Source organism: Glandiceps talaboti, chromosome 17, assembly GCF_964340395.1.
Source record: "Glandiceps talaboti chromosome 17, keGlaTala1.1, whole genome shotgun sequence".
NCBI lineage: Eukaryota > Metazoa > Hemichordata > Enteropneusta > Spengelidae > Glandiceps > Glandiceps talaboti.
Genome location: NC_135565.1, coordinates 7,214,833 through 7,233,949, shown reverse-complemented (window position 1 = coordinate 7,233,949; position 19,117 = coordinate 7,214,833). Strand labels below are relative to the sequence as shown.

At 36.2% G+C, this 19,117-nt stretch overlaps 1 protein-coding gene across 3 annotated transcripts in view; it reads left to right on the top strand.

Moving 5' to 3' along the window:
* LOC144448277 (uncharacterized) overlaps positions 1 to 18,163 on the top strand; it is a 66,510-nt gene extending 48,347 nt beyond the window's left edge. For 2 of the 3 annotated variants that reach the window (XM_078138459.1, XM_078138460.1), the window contains exons 2-11: positions 7,869 to 7,995; positions 8,785 to 8,916; positions 9,462 to 9,650; positions 10,451 to 10,789; positions 11,210 to 11,337; positions 11,777 to 11,921; positions 15,142 to 15,210; positions 15,833 to 15,874; positions 16,008 to 16,165; positions 16,564 to 18,163. In XM_078138459.1, the coding sequence (XP_077994585.1) occupies positions 7,881 to 7,995; positions 8,785 to 8,916; positions 9,462 to 9,650; positions 10,451 to 10,789; positions 11,210 to 11,337; positions 11,777 to 11,921; positions 15,142 to 15,210; positions 15,833 to 15,874; positions 16,008 to 16,165; positions 16,564 to 16,701 (1,455 nt within the window). In that variant the 5' untranslated portion in view covers positions 7,869 to 7,880 and the 3' untranslated portion in view covers positions 16,702 to 18,163. The remainder of the gene's footprint in view (positions 1 to 7,868; positions 7,996 to 8,784; positions 8,917 to 9,461; positions 9,651 to 10,450; positions 10,790 to 11,209; positions 11,338 to 11,776; positions 11,922 to 15,141; positions 15,211 to 15,832; positions 15,875 to 16,007; positions 16,166 to 16,563) is intronic. The other variant, XM_078138461.1, reaches the window with a different exon arrangement.
* Positions 18,164 to 19,117: the final 954 nt, after the last annotated feature.

Here is a 19,117-nt window from a genome sequence, read left to right as displayed (position 1 = left end):
GAGACACGATATGGTGGCCGAGAGACAGGTTTTGCATTCTCATTTAATTCAATTCTATGCTTAATGACATCACAATAACCTAACGTCCCTGATTTATCAACGAAAGCATCCCTATTCTGCCATAGAACTGACTGTAATTGTTCAAGTTGTTGGTCAGATAAGTCATGGTCAGTCCAGTCAAAATCAGAAAAGAATTCTCTCTGTTCCCGTGTCAAAGGATTAGCAATAGGGGGATACGTCTGATTAGCGCCCAAGTCAATATTATACAATTGATCACCATCAGATAGTGGTTTAAAAACACCTAGCCTTGTATTCCTCCTCAAAGTAACATCATTGTCGCTTGCATTAGCAATTCTAATTGGAACTAAATCATTCTCAGTTTTAGCCAGTACACGCGCTGTTACTAAGCCAAGGTGACACAAAGATTTAATATTAGGCGTGGTGCCAAGTATTCCATCACCAACGTGAGATGGAAGCCGCGCAGATATAATACATTCTGATTTCGCAGGAATTAAATATTTGTCAGCAGATCGCATAAATAGCTTCGAACGAAGACGCAATTTATTCTTGGCCATATCTATAATCGCTCTATGCATTTTCATGAAATCGACACCTATGATTAGTGGCTTATTAAGATTGTCTACAAGGTGAGCTGGCATAAGGACACTACGATTATTTATAATAGCTGGAATATTAATTAAACCTCGAACTGGTAACCTACCACCTGAAGCTACTGTTATATAATCATGAGAAGACTTTACTACTTGTACACGTCTAAGTTCTGGTATTTCCTTCAATAATTTACTCGTAACTACTGTAACTGAAGAACCTGTATCGACCAAAGCATTAACATTCTTACCATAAATCCTAACATTAATCAAATTGCTATTATGCATCTTATCTGTACTAATACTGCTAAGCGTAGGTGAATTAATAGACAAGTTAGCATTATATGTATTACTATTTAACTGACGATCACTGTGCATTTCACATGAAGGGCTAGTGTGTCCTGGCTTGTTACATAATCGACATACTGGTTCACCTGATCTGATCTGTTGACCTCCATAAGTTGGTCCATGTCTATTAGTCTTAAGTTCTCGAGAGTATGGATCAGATGTGAAAGTGTTCTGTCTTACCGCATGACTTGTGAAATGTTGATCGTCCCTGTTTGGCTTGTCTTGTGATGTCATCTTCGAAATAAGCTGTTCATGTAGACGGGTATTCAAGTTGAGTGCGTCAGTAAGAGAGTCACATGTTTGCTGAAGGATGTCACGGTCGCTGGCCCCTGGATTCGATGTTGACTTTTCCACTCCCATTTTCCTTTGACCATCCAAATCCTGTACCATTTCTGCTAAACGTGCAAAATTTACTGCTTCTCTGAAGCTCGTTGGCTCTTTCAGAACAACAGGTCCAAATAACGAACGTTTCATCCCCTGCAAAAAAATACTCAAGATTTCCTCGCCATTAATATCTCTACCATAACGACACAATATGTCCCTTACACGAGACGCATATTCTTCAATATTCTCATCGTCATTTTGTTTGATTCTCTGCAAGTCTTGGTCCACCTTCCATCTTGGACCCCCATCTTGAAAACGCCCTATGAAAGCCTGTCGCACGTAAGCCCAGTTGACTGCAACTTCTTCTGGTAATGATACAAACCATCGTTCGGCCTCTCCAGTTAGCAATAGAGTGAAGGTATGCAAACTTTGGTCATCGTTGTATCCTTTCAAACTAATAAATGCATCGAATTTACAAAGCCATTTCTTCACTATTTCATCGCCTGTAAATTTGGGCGGCAATAGGTCAAGTCCCATTATGTGTTGTAAGTCGAAAAAGCGTTAATCATTAATACATCAGTGTTCATATAGTTACGGCAAACGAACATACTGGGTGCGGTCCATCAAGTTCAATCATACAACTGTTACAGTGTATTACTCAAGTGTCAATCGTTCATTTCGGAGTTCATTAGTTTCGGAGAATACAATGTCAGTTCAAGAACCAGATACATGGCCAAGCCCCGGATTTACTCCACCATTGAAACGCTGTTGATCGGCTTACTGTGCAGTTTATCGATATTTAATGTTCAATTGGGGAAGTACTCACTCGCACTGCTGTTCCAATCGTCAGTCTGTTCCATTTAAGACTATAACGTTGAATTAGCCGACCAACTAGTTTCTTCTCAAACCATCTCTTCTACGAGGTACCGTACCGACTTGGCTTGTGTTGAGTAGAACTCACAACGTAACATACGTATCTGGTTCAACGAACGCCAAGCTAACCACTTGGTTGATTTTATTACATGACCAATCTCCGTCTCCGCCTCTCCTCTCGAGCTGGGCTAAAAACCCAACTTAAATACATTTCAAAGTTTACACAAAATCTCTATTCTTAGAGTATGACGTATTCTTAAGTCTTATGATGAAAGACATCATCCGAGATCTAATATCCAATCACCTTCCCTAGATTAGTAATACAAGTTCATATCTCAAAGACCATAAAATAGTCATGTCATAATAAAACTTATTGACAATTCAATCGTACCTGGTACAAACAATTCAGAAACACCCCATGTAGAGATGTCAAAGACCTATGTTGTTACGCAACGGAATGTCACTGTTTGTACAAAGTTTAAATGCTTTTTGACTTCAATTTAGAGTTCATAATGAAAATTTACCAAAATATCCTGAATGGACATAATTTAGATCTGTGACTCGTAACAGTATATTTTAATTATAGAATATTATATATATATGCAATATTCAGTACGTCAGCACGACAACACACCCTTTCGATATGAGAATGAATTGCCATCGCTCAAATATCAAAACAAGCTGAAAAGATTGATCTGTATATGTTGTACCCCACTTCAGAACGACAGGACATATTCTAGTAGACAATGTTCTATCAGCCACGATCATTTGCCATTTACCTAACCCAGATACGGAAATAACACAATTAGAAAGTATACAGATGCGCGTATTCTGAACGATGTATCGTCATAGACTGAATGACTATGGACCTACAGGAATTCAATACTAGACATTTGCGGAGTTCCATTCCCTCCTATTTTGTCATGTGATTAGTTTATTTTGTACGTTCAGATTTTCTAATACTTTGGTTTGTTTTCGTAATTTCTCTGATTAGCCTGATGAAAGTGTGCTAGTCGCATCGAAACCTCTTTCTCTATGTTTTGGGATTAGATGTAAGCTGACTTCTAGTCAATATTAGATTGCTTGACATTATATGCATAGTTTGACATTGCCTCTAAATGGCTTCTTATATGTCCTTATGTTCGATTTCAGCATGGGAGGGGGTCACCCCTTCTCACATTGTCGAAAAGTTTGTGACATTACGGTTCGGCATATCACGTCACCATGGTGACATTTCTTGTTGTCTTCCATAGTGACACCCCCTGCCACACTTCAAGTAGTGTTTTCGAAAACGTTATTTAAAAGCCCCCATCCTAACAAATACCCCCCCCCCCAGCCAGTTAAAAATGACGAACGCCACCCCTGGCTATTAAGATATGTGAGGATATTGGAAAATTGATATTTGTTACAGTTATCATAGTTCACAAAACATGACTGTATAGGTTAGAGTTCGATATAAGGTATCTTTGTATATTGCGTTGACTATTGACAGCGTTAGAACTGGTTTTCAGGGAGGGGAAGGAGTAAGTAGTTCAATATTTGGTACGTTTCAAAGGTGCATTGTTAGCACTCAATTGATTTTGGGTGGGTTGATGCCGCAGCCATGGAGTTTGTTCCTGTCACAGGAGACCACACAACACACTCACTCTCACAAAGCAGTTGTGACGTGGTGAGCCCCCATGCTCATGTCTACTGACTTATTCGTTTCCAGAAAGGACTTTACTATTGATTCTCTTCATAAAATTGCTAACACATGTACAACACGTGTCATAGTGGGATTACCTGGCAGAGTTCAAAGTCAGTTAGGATTTAATTACGACATTATAATTCGAGTTCATAGCACAAATATAGGGAAATTGTCCCACAACTTTTCAACACATATTGACTTGAGTATGGCGTAAGTTGTATTTGATGTAAAGGACACGTTCATGTCTGACTAAAACTTCTGCTTCATTTGAAACCCGACGTTTTGACTGTGCACAGACAGTCTTTTGCAAGGGCCAAATGTAAACAAAGTAAGCGAATCCAATAAGATTTTGAAAAGTGTGTAAAAAAAGGACGACAGAACAAAAACTGAAACGGTAAGAGACTAGAACAGTAAAAAATGGCCCACCTATGAAAAACAGTCCAAGTAAACTCAACATAATGCGAACGTATCATGGCATGGGTGTACTAATCAGAAAACAGTATCTTCCAACACGCCAATTGTTTTAATATTCTTTAAAATAACAAAATTACAAGCTAAGCCTTATAAAATCCTCAAAACATGCCTAAAAATGTACAACATACCAAAGTCAAATGAGCCAACAGTTAAGTAGATAGTATGTATGAAATTATACTTTAAATTTTTGGATAGGGAATAAAATAGTCAAGCTTGTGGCACAAGGAAATAGCAAAGTGTTGACAGTCTGAATATTAACCAGTATTCTTTTGGCAAAATATACAGTAAAGGGAGAACAGAAAAATACACAAATCAATTAGAAAAAAATGTCCAGTGCAATCAGTCTCTGATATTTTTTTTCAGAAAGTAAGTCAGATATACATGTAGAATTCCAATGTTTTGTTGGTTTTGCTGCGGCATATTTAGGCTATGTTGATTTATCGACATGATTACTTTAGGTAATATAGTAGTTGTCGTTAATAGCAAGTCATGGTTGGTACCGTAGATGTTAGGCAGATGGTCATTTATTATACAAATTTATTATACTGTATGACACTATACGAACAACACTTTAAGTTTAACTTAATAGATTACATTTTAGTTTCGGGTCTATTTATAGTTCAGTTGCTGTGACAGTTTTCAATAGCTATGTCCTTAAATATCGACGTCAGCATGAGTCGATGTTTTTTGAAAAATATGCTTCTTTACTACGACTAACAGAATTATGTTTCTTTCTATAAATTTTTATTGTTCCTATGGCAACACAAAACCTGTCATTATCTGCTACAATTAAAGGAAAAATAGTGTGCAAAGGTCAAGAGACCTAGGGTATCAACGCCCACCATATTATCAACAATTTCTTGATAATTCGAAAGATCTGTTGAATCACTTGAGCTTAAACACTGTTATCATCTTCGAAAAAAACACACTCTGACTTTATAAAACGTATACTTACGTATAATACACAGAATAAGGACCCAACGATGTATGATACTTAATCCTGTGACGTAGTTGCCAGCTAGATCCTCCATGCTTGAAACAATTGATACACCTCTGACAATTCTTACTATTGTATTCTGACTATTGTTAAGAATTAAAAGCAGTCAAAAATTCGAAATTCAGAACCAACATAAGATGTTGGAAAGCCTCATTAAATGTTTTCGTTTTCTCAACATATGGACAAACAACATGGGCGCCACAGGCCATTCTGTTATCCAATCTAAATGCCAGTAATGTTTGTCTGACCTGACTCCCACGTGACCAGTTAACGAGCCTTACATATTATATTGGGACACGTGCACAAATTATACTTCAATGAGGATGAAGACTATTAATTAAGTGGCAGGCAATCAAATATATAGGCTGTAATGTCCCGTGTCCCGTCATGTCTCTTTCAGTATTAATGCGGTCAGCATATGAAAAGATTTCCCACGCTATAAAAGTTTGGGGGAGATGGACAAAAGTTCAAGGTCACGTTCATCATTTGATAAAATGATCGTTTCAAACAGTGAATACGTTTGCATCCCAACCATGCTTTTTCTTCCAAGTTTCTTACTCTGTACTATTCTGCTATTTTGTTTGCTTTTGTCAATGCCTAAAAGTGATGCTGGAAATAACAAATGTTCAGTACCACAGTCACCAGCATGGTAACAATTCTACGTCGAAAATCTAGCCCAGTATTTCAACATATTTATTTATATGCTGAATCTCTACGACAGATATAGCCGATATTCAGTCATTAATGTGAAGGACATGAAATAATTTGATGTACTACCAACTAATAATAATAAATAATATGATTATGCATACTTACACGTAATGACGTGTGGAAAGTTGCGTTTTGGTACGCGTTCAGAACACAAACTTGAAAGACTGAGAAAGAGTGAAATGTGCACGCATGCGTTAGAATCTTCTTTCCAAGTCACATGACCTTCTTTTTCAAACTTGTCTTTACTTCAGACATTTTTCATGCAATTACCCAAAGGAAAAATCTTACAATTAAGTTACAGTTATATTTCCGTACTTTAGCATAACAAATTACGATATATGATATATGAAAAATGGCTAAAACTTAACTGGACGATTTACAGTTACGTGAAAAACGCCCTTTTGACGTACGCATCGTCTGATTATGCAGAACGTTTGGGCTACATTCGGATCATATGACTATGATGCTACGCGTATGTAACACACACTTCTACACCCCTTTGATGTTTTACTTGTATGTTTCTGACCTACTTACATGTACAGAATTTAACACAGGAACGTTAATACTCATTCGTGTTATAATAATGTAATAATGATTGTACGAGTTCACTTGCTAATTAATCTAATTCCAAAATAAATGTATTCTCAAAGTTATATCACCAACGAAGGCTGATGTTTCATTTCAGTTGAAACTGCTCGGAGAATCTAAAGTATTTCAATGGAACACGCCAGTAATACATATGAAGGCGTGTGTAAATTCAATCTGGCCAATACTTCAACGCAATATGTCCCAATCAACGCAGCTATGTAATTGACATCATAATCGTACTCATGTATATTTCAGAGGATACAGAATTGGACGTATTGCCGTTAGTTTACACCATAGCAAATTTGCCAAGTTTGTCTGTAAACGACATGTGGGCCTATGGCATACCAAGTATCAACCGCTGATTGTCAAAGATCTAGATACATGCACATTGTGTGAATCACATGACTATTCTACATTAATAACTGCATTACGTTGAGTTAACAAATAGTATTAATCATACCTTCTATAAAGACGATCGCTGAGCAGCAAATTTGTTGGAAAGTGGTTCTCACTGTGTGTTGGACTTTGGTCTCTGGCATGGCTAGGAACGCAGGCACTGTACAGTTATGACAATGCATGTTGCTGGATGAATAGCGTTCACTAAATTCAAAACGAAAGTGAAAACTAATTAAGAACACTAAAATGTACTCGTAATCGTTGGAATGGTTCCTTATATCACTTAGTTAGAATTTGGTGAATTGCAAAGCCTCGTATTTCTTGGAAAACAAAAACAACTTGGCATATGGCCAAATTCAACATCATATATATTGTGTATAATCATTTACTGAAGTCTGAATATGTGTCTGTTGACACACACACAAACACACACACATACACACACACACACACACACACACATATATATATATATATATATATATATATATATATATATATATATATATTACATATATCATACTAGTGTATGCTTGCATACGTACGTACGTACGTATGTATGTATGTATGTATGTATGAATGTCTGTCTGTCTGTCTGTCTGAGTGTATCTGTGTCCGTGTCTGTCTGTGTCAGTGTCAGTGTCTATGTCTATGTGTGGGTCTGTTTCTGTTTCAAAGTGTGTGCGTGCATGCGTGCAAATGTGTGTTGCCAGAAATCATCACACTTGCATTACATGATAACCGGCAATTTCTTTATGTCAAACCATTTGATAATGTTATGTCCGACTAAACGATACATTATCATCAATTTACTTACATGGTAACATGACTCGATCGTTCCTTTTTTACGATTTATTTACAGAAGGCTTGAAATATGGACATTGGTACAAGAATAACAACGTTCTTATTTACAATGTTATTCCTGCGGTTGATGACACACCTTCCAATGGCATTTGGGTTTACCACAGTTGATCCAGAGCATGATAAAGGTAATTTATCCTAGTATGTCCCCTTTAAAACGTGATGCCAGCAATAGCAATATGCATGCTTTTGTTCAACTCAATTATTTCATCGAACAGACAAAATATCATATGCCTTACAATCAGTGTGTATAAATATCCAGCCTCTCAGACCCTCATCCCCACCACGAATCCAATCACTTAAAAACCCTCCCACCCCTGCCCCACTCGCTCTCTCACTCGCTCGCTCGCTCACTCACTCACTCACTCATTCGCCCGCAGCACCGAAAGCCCATTCGTTCATTCACTCACTCACTCACTCACTCACTCACTCACTCACTCACTCACTCACTCACTCACTCACTCACTCACTCACTCACTCACTCACTCACTCACTCACTCACTCACTCACTCACTCACTCACTCACTCACTCACTCACTCACTCACTCACTCACTCATTCATCCATCCATCCATCCATCCATCCATCCATCCATTCATTCATCCCTCAATTCGTTTATTCATTCATTCTTTCGTTTATCCACGCACCTATCCATCCATTCATTTTCCCATCAATCCATCCATCCACCCATCCAACCTCTACCCCACCCTTCTAGATGCCCACCCTTCCGTCCATCAATGCATTCATTGATCAGCTGCTCATCACAACAGATACAAAGAATAACATATGAAGGCTAAGTATCAATATTTTTAAGCAACGCGGTTGTTGTTGTTTGTTTTACTTTGTCAGTATAAAATTAAAAGGCTTTGTTGTATTGCTTTAGTTCTCACTTTACTCCTAATCTCTTCCCATAACCAGACGTCGTGAAGATACTGTTTGGTAAAGACGCTTTCATCCAAACTAATAGTACTGTCATTATCCAAAGTGGTATCAATCCCTTGGAAGACACAACTGGTGATGTTGCATTTTGTGTCAAAAGAGAAATAAACGGTAAGTCGATCGTGCCATATGCCATATGTCAGATTTTTGAAGGTCAAAATCAAAGGAACGTCAACTCAGAGCCAAAACATAGAGTTAAATGGACACATTTTAAATCTCAAGTTCACTGCACAGTTGTCTTTTGACGTTTTCTAGTGATTTTTACTGGTAGTGTCATAGTTTAGTCTAATTCCTATTGTCTTATTTTTGTGATAGCCATACACCCATGAGGGTACAGTAGTTAGTAGTACAATCTAAACTCAAGTTTTATCGTAGGTATAAATAGCTCATTATAATGATTCCTTGAAAAGATACAACCTACGTGTATTTACCAAGCGGGATAGACTTGGTTGGATGTTTAACAAAACTATTTCGGCTTGACCTAACCCAAACCCTACACGACTTGTTCTAGGTCTAGCATCTCAGAATGTCTATTTGAAAAACTTACAACTAATACATACATAATATGTATATAGTAGTTGTATATTGATCAAATATTATGTTGTTGTTTTTTACAAAATCAATGACATTTTACTTCATTCTGTCTGCGTTTTAAGGAATACAATCATATGTGGGCTGTACCAAAACTGGCCTGACAGACAATTCTATCAAGGGGCATGAGGTGAAGCTAGATGGTGGTAACTTGTCATTACTGGTAAATGGTTTCTCAACTGATAAAGCAACCTACCGCTTGCTTAATTTCACTAGCCAGGAAGAGACCGCATACTCCACTGTGACGTCTATTGGTAAGTGATGAATATAGAATGTCAATTAAAAAATTAGTCTTACAGATTCAGACGTGAAGTCAAGGACTTCCGTAGGGACAGGAAATTGAAGTTGATTGATTGTTTGTTTGTTTTTTGTTTGTTGCACCTACTTGCATTGCTAATTTGCTTGTACATGAAATTACCAATACGTCAAAGTGTGAAAGAATACATACAGTGCCATTTGTTGAGAAGCTGGCGGCAATATTCTCAACAGTTTATAGAGAAAGGGGACTAAGGATATTCATAAGTTTATAAATCAATATTATTGTAATCTGTTTCTCTTTAGGATACGAGTACCTGCAATTCCTTTATCTGCGTTTGTGTTTGTGTTTGTGTTTGTGTTTGTGTTTGTGTTTGTGTTTGTGTTTGTGTTTGTACAAAGGACTAGACACACACACACACACATAAGCTGTGTTCTACATATATATATATATATATATATATATATATATATATATATATATATAGACAGCTACAGCTACACAATCAGACAGATTTCGGTATATCCTGTAGTTCCTCTACCAGAAGTAAATAATGAAAATACAATTATTCGAGGTCATCTTGCACGACATCGTGCAATTATCTGCGTAATCAAAATTATTCTGTCTGTCTGCCTGTCTGTCTGTCTGTCTGTCCCTCCCTCCCCCCTCTCTCTCTCTCTCTCTCTCTCTCTCTCTCTCTCTCTCTCTCTCTCTCTCTCTCTCGTTTTGTTGTTTAGTTTTTATTTGAGAGTCGTGAACTAATGAAAATTATATGCTGTCGTTATCGATATATTCCAGACTGTCTTCAGCACCCAAATGTAAATCAGCTCAACGCAGACAGCAACAGGCGAACAATAGTTACATGTCCTATAAAGGACTTCGACTTTAGCATGGTCTACAACATAGCCCTTGTACGCGAAGATGACGTCATTGCCGATTACACACGAGACAGAAGAGGCCAGCTGGTAGCAGATGCCGATTACGAAGATACCATGAACGACGGATCGATGCTGCGAGTTTACAAAGACACCTGGGACGTTGTCGTCCAAAGCTGTGTTCTACATGATGAGCTGTCAGTACAAATCACCCTGGTGAACCAGTCGGTGATAAAATATAAATTCAAAGTGGATGTTTCTGGTGAGTGTAGATGTGTTAACCACAAACATGGTACTTTTTTTAGTTATAAGGTAAAGCAAACATCAAAACTATATATTTTCATGAATATCTGGTAAAACACAACCATACATCTATTACATATTCTAGCGGGATATTGGGAGTATTGGACTAGCCAATGCTGATGGGTGAGGGCGCTACATAATTCCCAATATTTCAGGACATGATTATAATAGAGGTGATCTTCTGAATATTTTCAGCGTCAATTTTTAAATACCCTTACCTGATTGGTCGACCACAACTTGACTTGTATGCCACTAATAAGTACTAATCAAGCATAACGATGTAACAAATTTTACAATTTGTGTTTGTTTGACCTTATATTTATATATTAATATGTACAGATTATTGAATAATTCAATTTTGTTTCTCATCATATTTCAGACACTCTACAAATAGCTATCAAGCCAACTAACAACTACCTAACCAGTGGAAAACAAATTGAGCTGCAGTGTGTAATAAATAAAATTCTAAAAAATATAGTATTCACGAAGGACGGTGATACACTCAATGTAAGGACTCTATATCTATCTATCTATCTATCTATCTATCTATCTATCTATCTATCTATCTATCTATCTATCTATCTATCTATCTATCTATCTATCTATCTATCTATCTATCTATCTGTCTGTCTATCTATCTATATCTATATATCTATCTATTTATCCGTCTGTCTGTCTGCATACCTATCTATCTATCCTCCTATCCATGCATCCATCTATCCATCAACACACAACCATCCATGCATCCATCCATCCATCCATCCATTCATCTACTCAAATATTAATTATAGCTTTCAGGCATTGTGTTGAAGTATAATTTCATTAGGTTAAAATAACAGCTATATTTGTAATGTATTCATAATGTATTAAACGAGAATATGATAATTCATATTTTGAATAACTATGACTTTCTTAAAGACGATTCTGTCAAATATATTTTTCTCAGGAAAATGATCGCGTCGACATAGATGAAGAAAATGGTACTCTCATCATACATAACCCAACCAAGGGTGATGAGGGAAATTATACATGTTTAGCAACCACAGAGTGTGACACCTATGAAAGTGAAGAATATTTGCTGAAATACAAAGGTAAAACTCACCTTCCAATTGCTATTCATTCCACTTGTAATCAAATACAGACAATCTTTTGACAGTCACATGCAGTGTTGTAGACATGGAATGCACAATATAGAGATGTTTGGTTTAATATGTAGTATATTATAAGTAATATGTACATTTCTTTAAAAGTAATTTAAAGAAAGAAGAATGCTTTAATTGAAAATAAACACCACCTTGTCATTCCACTGATGTCTATGTTAAGTTGAACTTTCCATGTTATAAGCAATGTTTCAGGAGTATTTTATTGCCGATCTTAACCACTAAAGTGTGTATCCATATGGTGTAAGGCTGTCTGTAACGAGCACAACCATGTCGCTAATATACACGGCGAGTTTGATTCGAACTTGGCACAAATGTGAAAAAAACATAATATATTTATCTCTTATCTCGGAACATATATTGATGTAACAGTCTATAAAATAATAATTATTCAACAAACTGTACATTAATCTGATCATGTCCTCAACTCAACTAAAATCCACCCCTGTCAATTTCATTATCTATGAAATCTGGACAGTCATTTTATGATTGTATATCATCTACAATTGCTAGCGATTTCAAGTAAATCTTGTACCATTATTGGGTATTTTTACTGTGGGACATTGCATTATGGGATTCAGCAGAACTAATATATTCAATGTGGAATGGTTTACGTTAAAGGCAATGGGCAGTCAGAACTCATATTATTTTGTAATTCGTTCCACACCAAAATATATAAGCCAATTTATGCCAAGTCATCATGAACTGACATAATCAACATACTCCTCAACTTTATTCATTTCAAATATATTTGTCACGTCTTTACAGACTGATAGGGAATATAACGAAATTGCTATCTTTAAAAGTCGTCTAGGTCCATACATTTTTAAATACTAACTTTTTCGATGATCTGTAATCTATATGAAGTTTTATTTCTTCCATGCTTTCCATGTATGGTAAGATAAAGCTGTTATATTGAAAACCTTTATTCAATCTCACAGATCTCACTTCACCACATTTTTACACCAAGGGTAAATGTTGTGGAGATCACATAAAAGTAAGCTTTCCGTTCAGTCAAACCGTAGACAGTTTGCGCATATGACTGGAAGTTGAAATCCCTCGCATGATCAAAGTTTTTGTTACCTCCCGTAAGGGTACGGGAGGTATTAAAAGGGGAATGTGTGTCTGTGTGTGTGTGTGTGTCTGTCTGTCTGTCTGTCTGTCTGTGTGTGTGTGTCATCATTTTCTAAAAATCGGCTGACTCAATTGTAATGAAATTTAGGATATATAATCTTTAGGGTAATAGCTAGACCTGGTTAGGTTTTGAGCCAGATCTGATAATGTTTAATTAGAGAAATTTGCATATTAATGAAATCAACTAATTACACAATATCTTAAGACTGCATACTTCAATTTCAATATAATTTAGTATATTCGTTAAAAATAACAACATACATTTGTCCTATAAAATTAGTTGATGTATCTTACAGCGTTAATGAATAATTTGCATAATTATTTATTTTTGGTAATTAGGCTATATCTTAAGAATACATACTTCAAATTCAACATAATTTAGTACATACGTTAACCATAAGAAAACACATATGTCCTATCAAGTTTGTTGATGCACCATACAGTGTTAATGAATAATTTGCATAATTAATGATTTTCGGTAATTAGGCTGTATATTAAGAATACATACTTCAATTCCAATATAATTCAGTACACACATTAACCATAACAATCACATATGTCCTGTAAAGCTTGTTGGTGTACCTTTCAGCGTTAATGAATAATTTGCATAATTAATGATTATTGTAATTAGGCTATATTTTACGACTGCATACTTCAATTTAAATACAATTCAGTACATACATTAACCGTAACAAATTGTGCATGTCCTATAAAGTTAGTTGATGTACCTTACAGTGTTCATGAATAATTTGCATAATTAATGATTTTCGGTAATTAGGCTATATCTTAAGACTGCATACTTCAATTTCATTACAATTTAATACATACGTTAACCATAACAAAGCGGATGTGTCCTATAAAATCTTTTATATAGCTTAGTTTTAATTAAAAATTTGCATAATTAATTATTTTAGGTAACTAGGTTGTATATTAAAAATGCAAGCTTCAAATTTCGTATAATATGATACGTACATCATCCATGATAATACGCACCTGTCCTATAAATTTTGTTGCTACAACTTTTTCCTTCAATGAGTATTTTGAATAATAAACGATATTCAGTAATTAAGCAGTATCATACACTCTTACATACATTAACCTAAGAAAGCACGCTTGTCCAAAAAAACAAAGCCTGTTACCATAGTTTTTTTTAGTTTAATGAGTTATTTGCATAATTAGTGATTCCCTTACGGGAGGCATTCAGTTTAAATATGTTTTTTAATTATTTAATTGTAGCATGATTAGTCGATACTTTCATTGAATGATAATCCTGTGTTAGATTCTGGTTGAATGGTGTAATCTTGTAGTGTAGTGTAGTGTAGTGTTGTGTTGTGTTGTGTTGTGTTGTGTTACATTGTGTTGTGTTGTGTTGTTATGTTATCATTATGCAAATCACTTTCCTTTTAATACACAAATCATTGGTAATTGGTGGCAATAAGATCCCGCGCATGATCAATTTTTTTGTTTTTAATTATTTTCATTGTAGCATGATTAGTCGATACTTTCATTGAATGATAATCCTATGTTAGATTCTGGTTGAATGGTGTAATCTTGTAGTGTAGTGTAGTGTTGTGTTGTGTTGTGTTGTGTTATGTTGTGTTGTGTTGTGTTGTGTTGTGTTGTGTTGTGTTGTGTGGTGTGGTGTGGTGTTGTGTTATGTTACATTGTGTTGTGTTGTGTTGCGTTGTGTTGTGTTGTGTTGTGTTGTGTTGCGTTGTTAGGTTATCATTATGCAAATCACTTTCCTTTTAATACACAAATCATTGGTAATTGGCGACAATTCTTGCTACGTGCCTATGGGGAATGCTCTTTCTGGGTAGGCCAGTATATGCATTTGTCTCAAATAACTAAAAATATAAATAAGCATGCAAATGCACACCATTTCTCTCAGGGTGAAATACGTTCATATATTCAACTAGAAAGCGATTTATTTGGTCTATAACGAAACAGGAGAAGGTATAATAGTTCATATCAAAGTTTACTAATTTGTAATATTAATCAAATAAATGCCTTGCAGATACCAGTTGTACGTCTTCACCCCAAGAAATGGAACCAACAATGAGTCCAAGTGGAACATATGGAACAGGTACTATACAACTTATATAATCATACATATACATGTATCTCCCCCTCACATCACACTTACACTTACATACACACACACACACACACACACACAACATAGATCCATTTGCAGCAATTCTGTGGAACCAACTACATTGTACTATACCTAACACTGTCCGCTCTGCACCGAGTATTGAGGCTTCCAAATTAAGACTAAAGACATACCTTTTTAAGATAAGAGAGCTTATCTGTAACATTTTCTACTGTAAAGCGCCAGTGAACATCATTGATGGATACTAAGTGGCATATAAATCTCTTTATTTATTATATATACATATCATTTTGCTCACTATCATTTATTTTTGGCAATCTTGCATTCATCGCCTATACTTCTGTTGTCTTTAAAACGTTGCTATGCAATCTACAAATTGAACTAGATAATTAGAAACTGATATCTCCTACGTCTTATCTGATGGCATCAATTACATTGATCATTATGCTTACGTTATGGATATACTTATAAAATCTAATTTTAATTCAACCAATGTTGCTTGCTCAATTGGTCACGTTATTATTCAGTCGCAAAATATAAAGATTCAGTAATGGTACTCAACATATTCACTAGTATTTCTCCTTTATTGAAGGTATGTCCACCATGAATGTGACACAGACCAATAAAACAGCAGGTAAGTTTGTTTGTGTGTTTGTGATGTAGTGAAACATTCTTGAAACCTTAAGGCGAGACCTCAAAACACTTGAATTTAAACATTAGCACCACCAGTAAGTTTTATTAGCAAAATACTTTTTGTTTTTTTACAGGAAAATCTTCTTCCGAAGAAAAGGATTCCCAAAACAGCTATCTTATTCCATTCATAGTGTTCCTTATTTTATTTGTGGTTCTCGCTGGATATAATATATATGAAAAGTTCCCTATATACTACCAGAAATTCAGTGAATGCAGAAGAAACAACAACCTGGTATGTAACCCGAGACACATTTGTTCTCTCTGTTCCTGTCTATTGAACTAATCATCAACCAAATATAGTCCATGTCATTTTTGTTTGTTTGGATGTATTCTTTGTTACACGTTCTATTCACAGTCATAAGTAACACATTTGCGAATGTCATTACTGTGAATGCCACCTTCCAAAGTAACGATGGTAATCTTATGACTTAAAATCCACTGGATTTTTAGAGTTTTTATTTTCTTTTATAAATCTGTAAAACGATTGTTATTCTTCAAAATTAGTACACCGTGCGTAGATGAAAGATAGTTTGATTATTAGATTCTATGCTAGTCGATCACCACATTATAGACCAACGAATGCCAGTTCTTTATCTGATGTTGAAGATTGTTTTTCTCTTACTTATGAAGGAAAACGAGAGCACCCCTGCTGAAAGACACGAGTTGAACGGAATTGACACGAATCAATCAAGGAGTGAAGCAAGAGAAGATGTAGAAAGTCAAACGGCATCATCATCATTCAAAGATTCCATCGTCAAAATTTATTGAACAAATATTTTGCAGACCTTGTCATTTGTACACACCTTTAATTTAAGGGGGGAAACTTCGACAATTGGGAAAATACAAGATGTAATAAGAAGAAAAAAGAAATATATGGATTGATACTAACTACAGTCAAAAATAAACAATCAAGTGAATACTATTTTTATTTCGATTTGAACAACAATCTGTATATTTTGCTTGGTCAGAGGAAAACGGGCTGCAACAGTTGCTATCTAAATTCATGGTTTTGGTAGTATTTCAGAATATTTCTTATTTTTTTAGTACTGTCAAGTTAAAGTCACCAACCACAAATATATAGCAGACTTGTGTGAAGTCGTGATTTAGACTTATTTATATATTTATGTAATTCAACGTTCTCTTTATCGTTTTTATAGTAAAAACGCTGAAACCTTTCATGACTTTAAAATCAGAGGCGTGTGTGTATTTATGTAAGAGATTTATCAACTTTTTTATCATGTAATTATTTGAAATATACTTGAGGACAAATCTAACGGAAAGACAGGAGAATGTCGCATTTTCATTTTGTGATTCTAACGCCTTGGGACAAGCCTTGGAAGCGAAAGAAACATGTCATGAATTTTTAATTAATGTATTTTGGTTCAAACATGACGCTATTGATACATGTCGCCAAACACCTAGTTAGAGAAATTGGTATATTGTATTGCAATAGCTCACACGGGTGTCAAGACAATAGGTACCCTAATATCGTATGTCTGGAGATGTTATTCATGTTAAAGTTTAGTGTCCTTTGTTTCATTTCCATGACGCTCATAATTAGGCATGACCTATTTTTATCTTGAGACGTCCATCTAGTATGTGCGTGGCGTATTGTAAAGCATTGGAGGTAGAACACTTGGGTCTGACCTTGGAGCTGTGAGCCACTGGCACCTGAACCTGGAATGAGGCCAAGCTCAGGGTTTTGATATATATCAAATCCACATAAGAAGTCAAGGGACAACACCATGAATAAGGGTCATATATATGACCACGTCATCGCCACTATGCCGCACAGCGGTAATGCCAGCAAGCAGGCATTTTGACAAAGCGTCACTGATCGTCCCTAGGTCTGTCATTGAAGCCTGCAAAGGTGTACTATATATATGCTACTGTTCAGGCATCACCGAATCTGTAGCCAAACATGCCTTCAGACAATAGGTGTTCAACCAGAAAATAACATACATATACTCTATATTTAGCCTGACTACCTAAATCGTTTAAGTAATTGATAGCCAATATAACTACTGTCCGTTCAAGCTCACTGATTCTAAAAACACGTGTATATGTTGCCCGAACAAGACGCTAAGTAAAAGCCCCATGCGCAGAGTACATGTTACGAAAGTGTATTGATGTATAACGGGGAAGTTGAGAATTGTAGGTGCTGTTTAGATAGATACAAATAAGCGACACAGTTAGACAACCTCACAGTTGACCTTACTATTTCGACAATAAATCACCAAAATAGAATACTTGAATTGACATTCAAATTTGTAATTATCCTGAGAAATTCGACCTTGAATATTAGGTTGGGGTCAGAGTTTATGGCAGGGGGCCTGCCCAGAAATTCTTTTTGTCAAACAATTTTTCACAGCCCCCGTCCCTTCGCGCTCTCAAAAGAATGTCATGGACACCCCGAATCTAACCCACGAATGTATGTAGCCCCCCCTCCCTGTTACACCCCCCCCACTTCTGATGAGATGTACAGTATGGTAAAAAACATTAAACTAACAATGGAATTCAACTTCAGCGTCTATACATAATAATGAGAGATATTGTTTACAAATATATGCTGACTTTGCGAAAATGGTCTCACATTGGGCTGTAGCCTAAACTTGGAGATACTTAGTTAACAGGGTTTTATCTTTCAATATTTATTCTGGGTAAAAACAGCATCCCCATGATAACTGTTGGGGAGATTGTGGGAGGGTGTCCCTTCCGGATCCTCCAGTAAGCACTTGTTTCAAATAAGGACATGCAGGAGGCCATTTAAATCAATTCAATTCAATTCAATAACTAATAAATAAGAGAGAGAGAGAGAGAGAGAGAGAGAGAGAGAGAGAGAGAGAGAGAGAGAGAGAGAGAGAGAGAGAGAGAGAGAGAGAGAGAGAGAGAGAGAGAGAGAGAGAGAGAGAGAGAGAGAGAGAGGAGGGAGGGAGGGAGGGAGGGAGGGAGGGAGGGAGAGACAGACAGACAGACAGACAGACAGACAGACAGACAGACAGACAGACAGGCAGGCAGGCAGAGGCAGACAGATGCAGACAGAGACAGACAGAGAGTCAGTCAGTCAGTCAGTCAGTCAGGCAAAGGAATGCATAGAGAAATACATTCGCATGGCCGTCACCCAACCAACCAGTGAATATAGGTCTTAGGATCGGAGGTATGCAGCTGAGCCGTAAGGCATTTT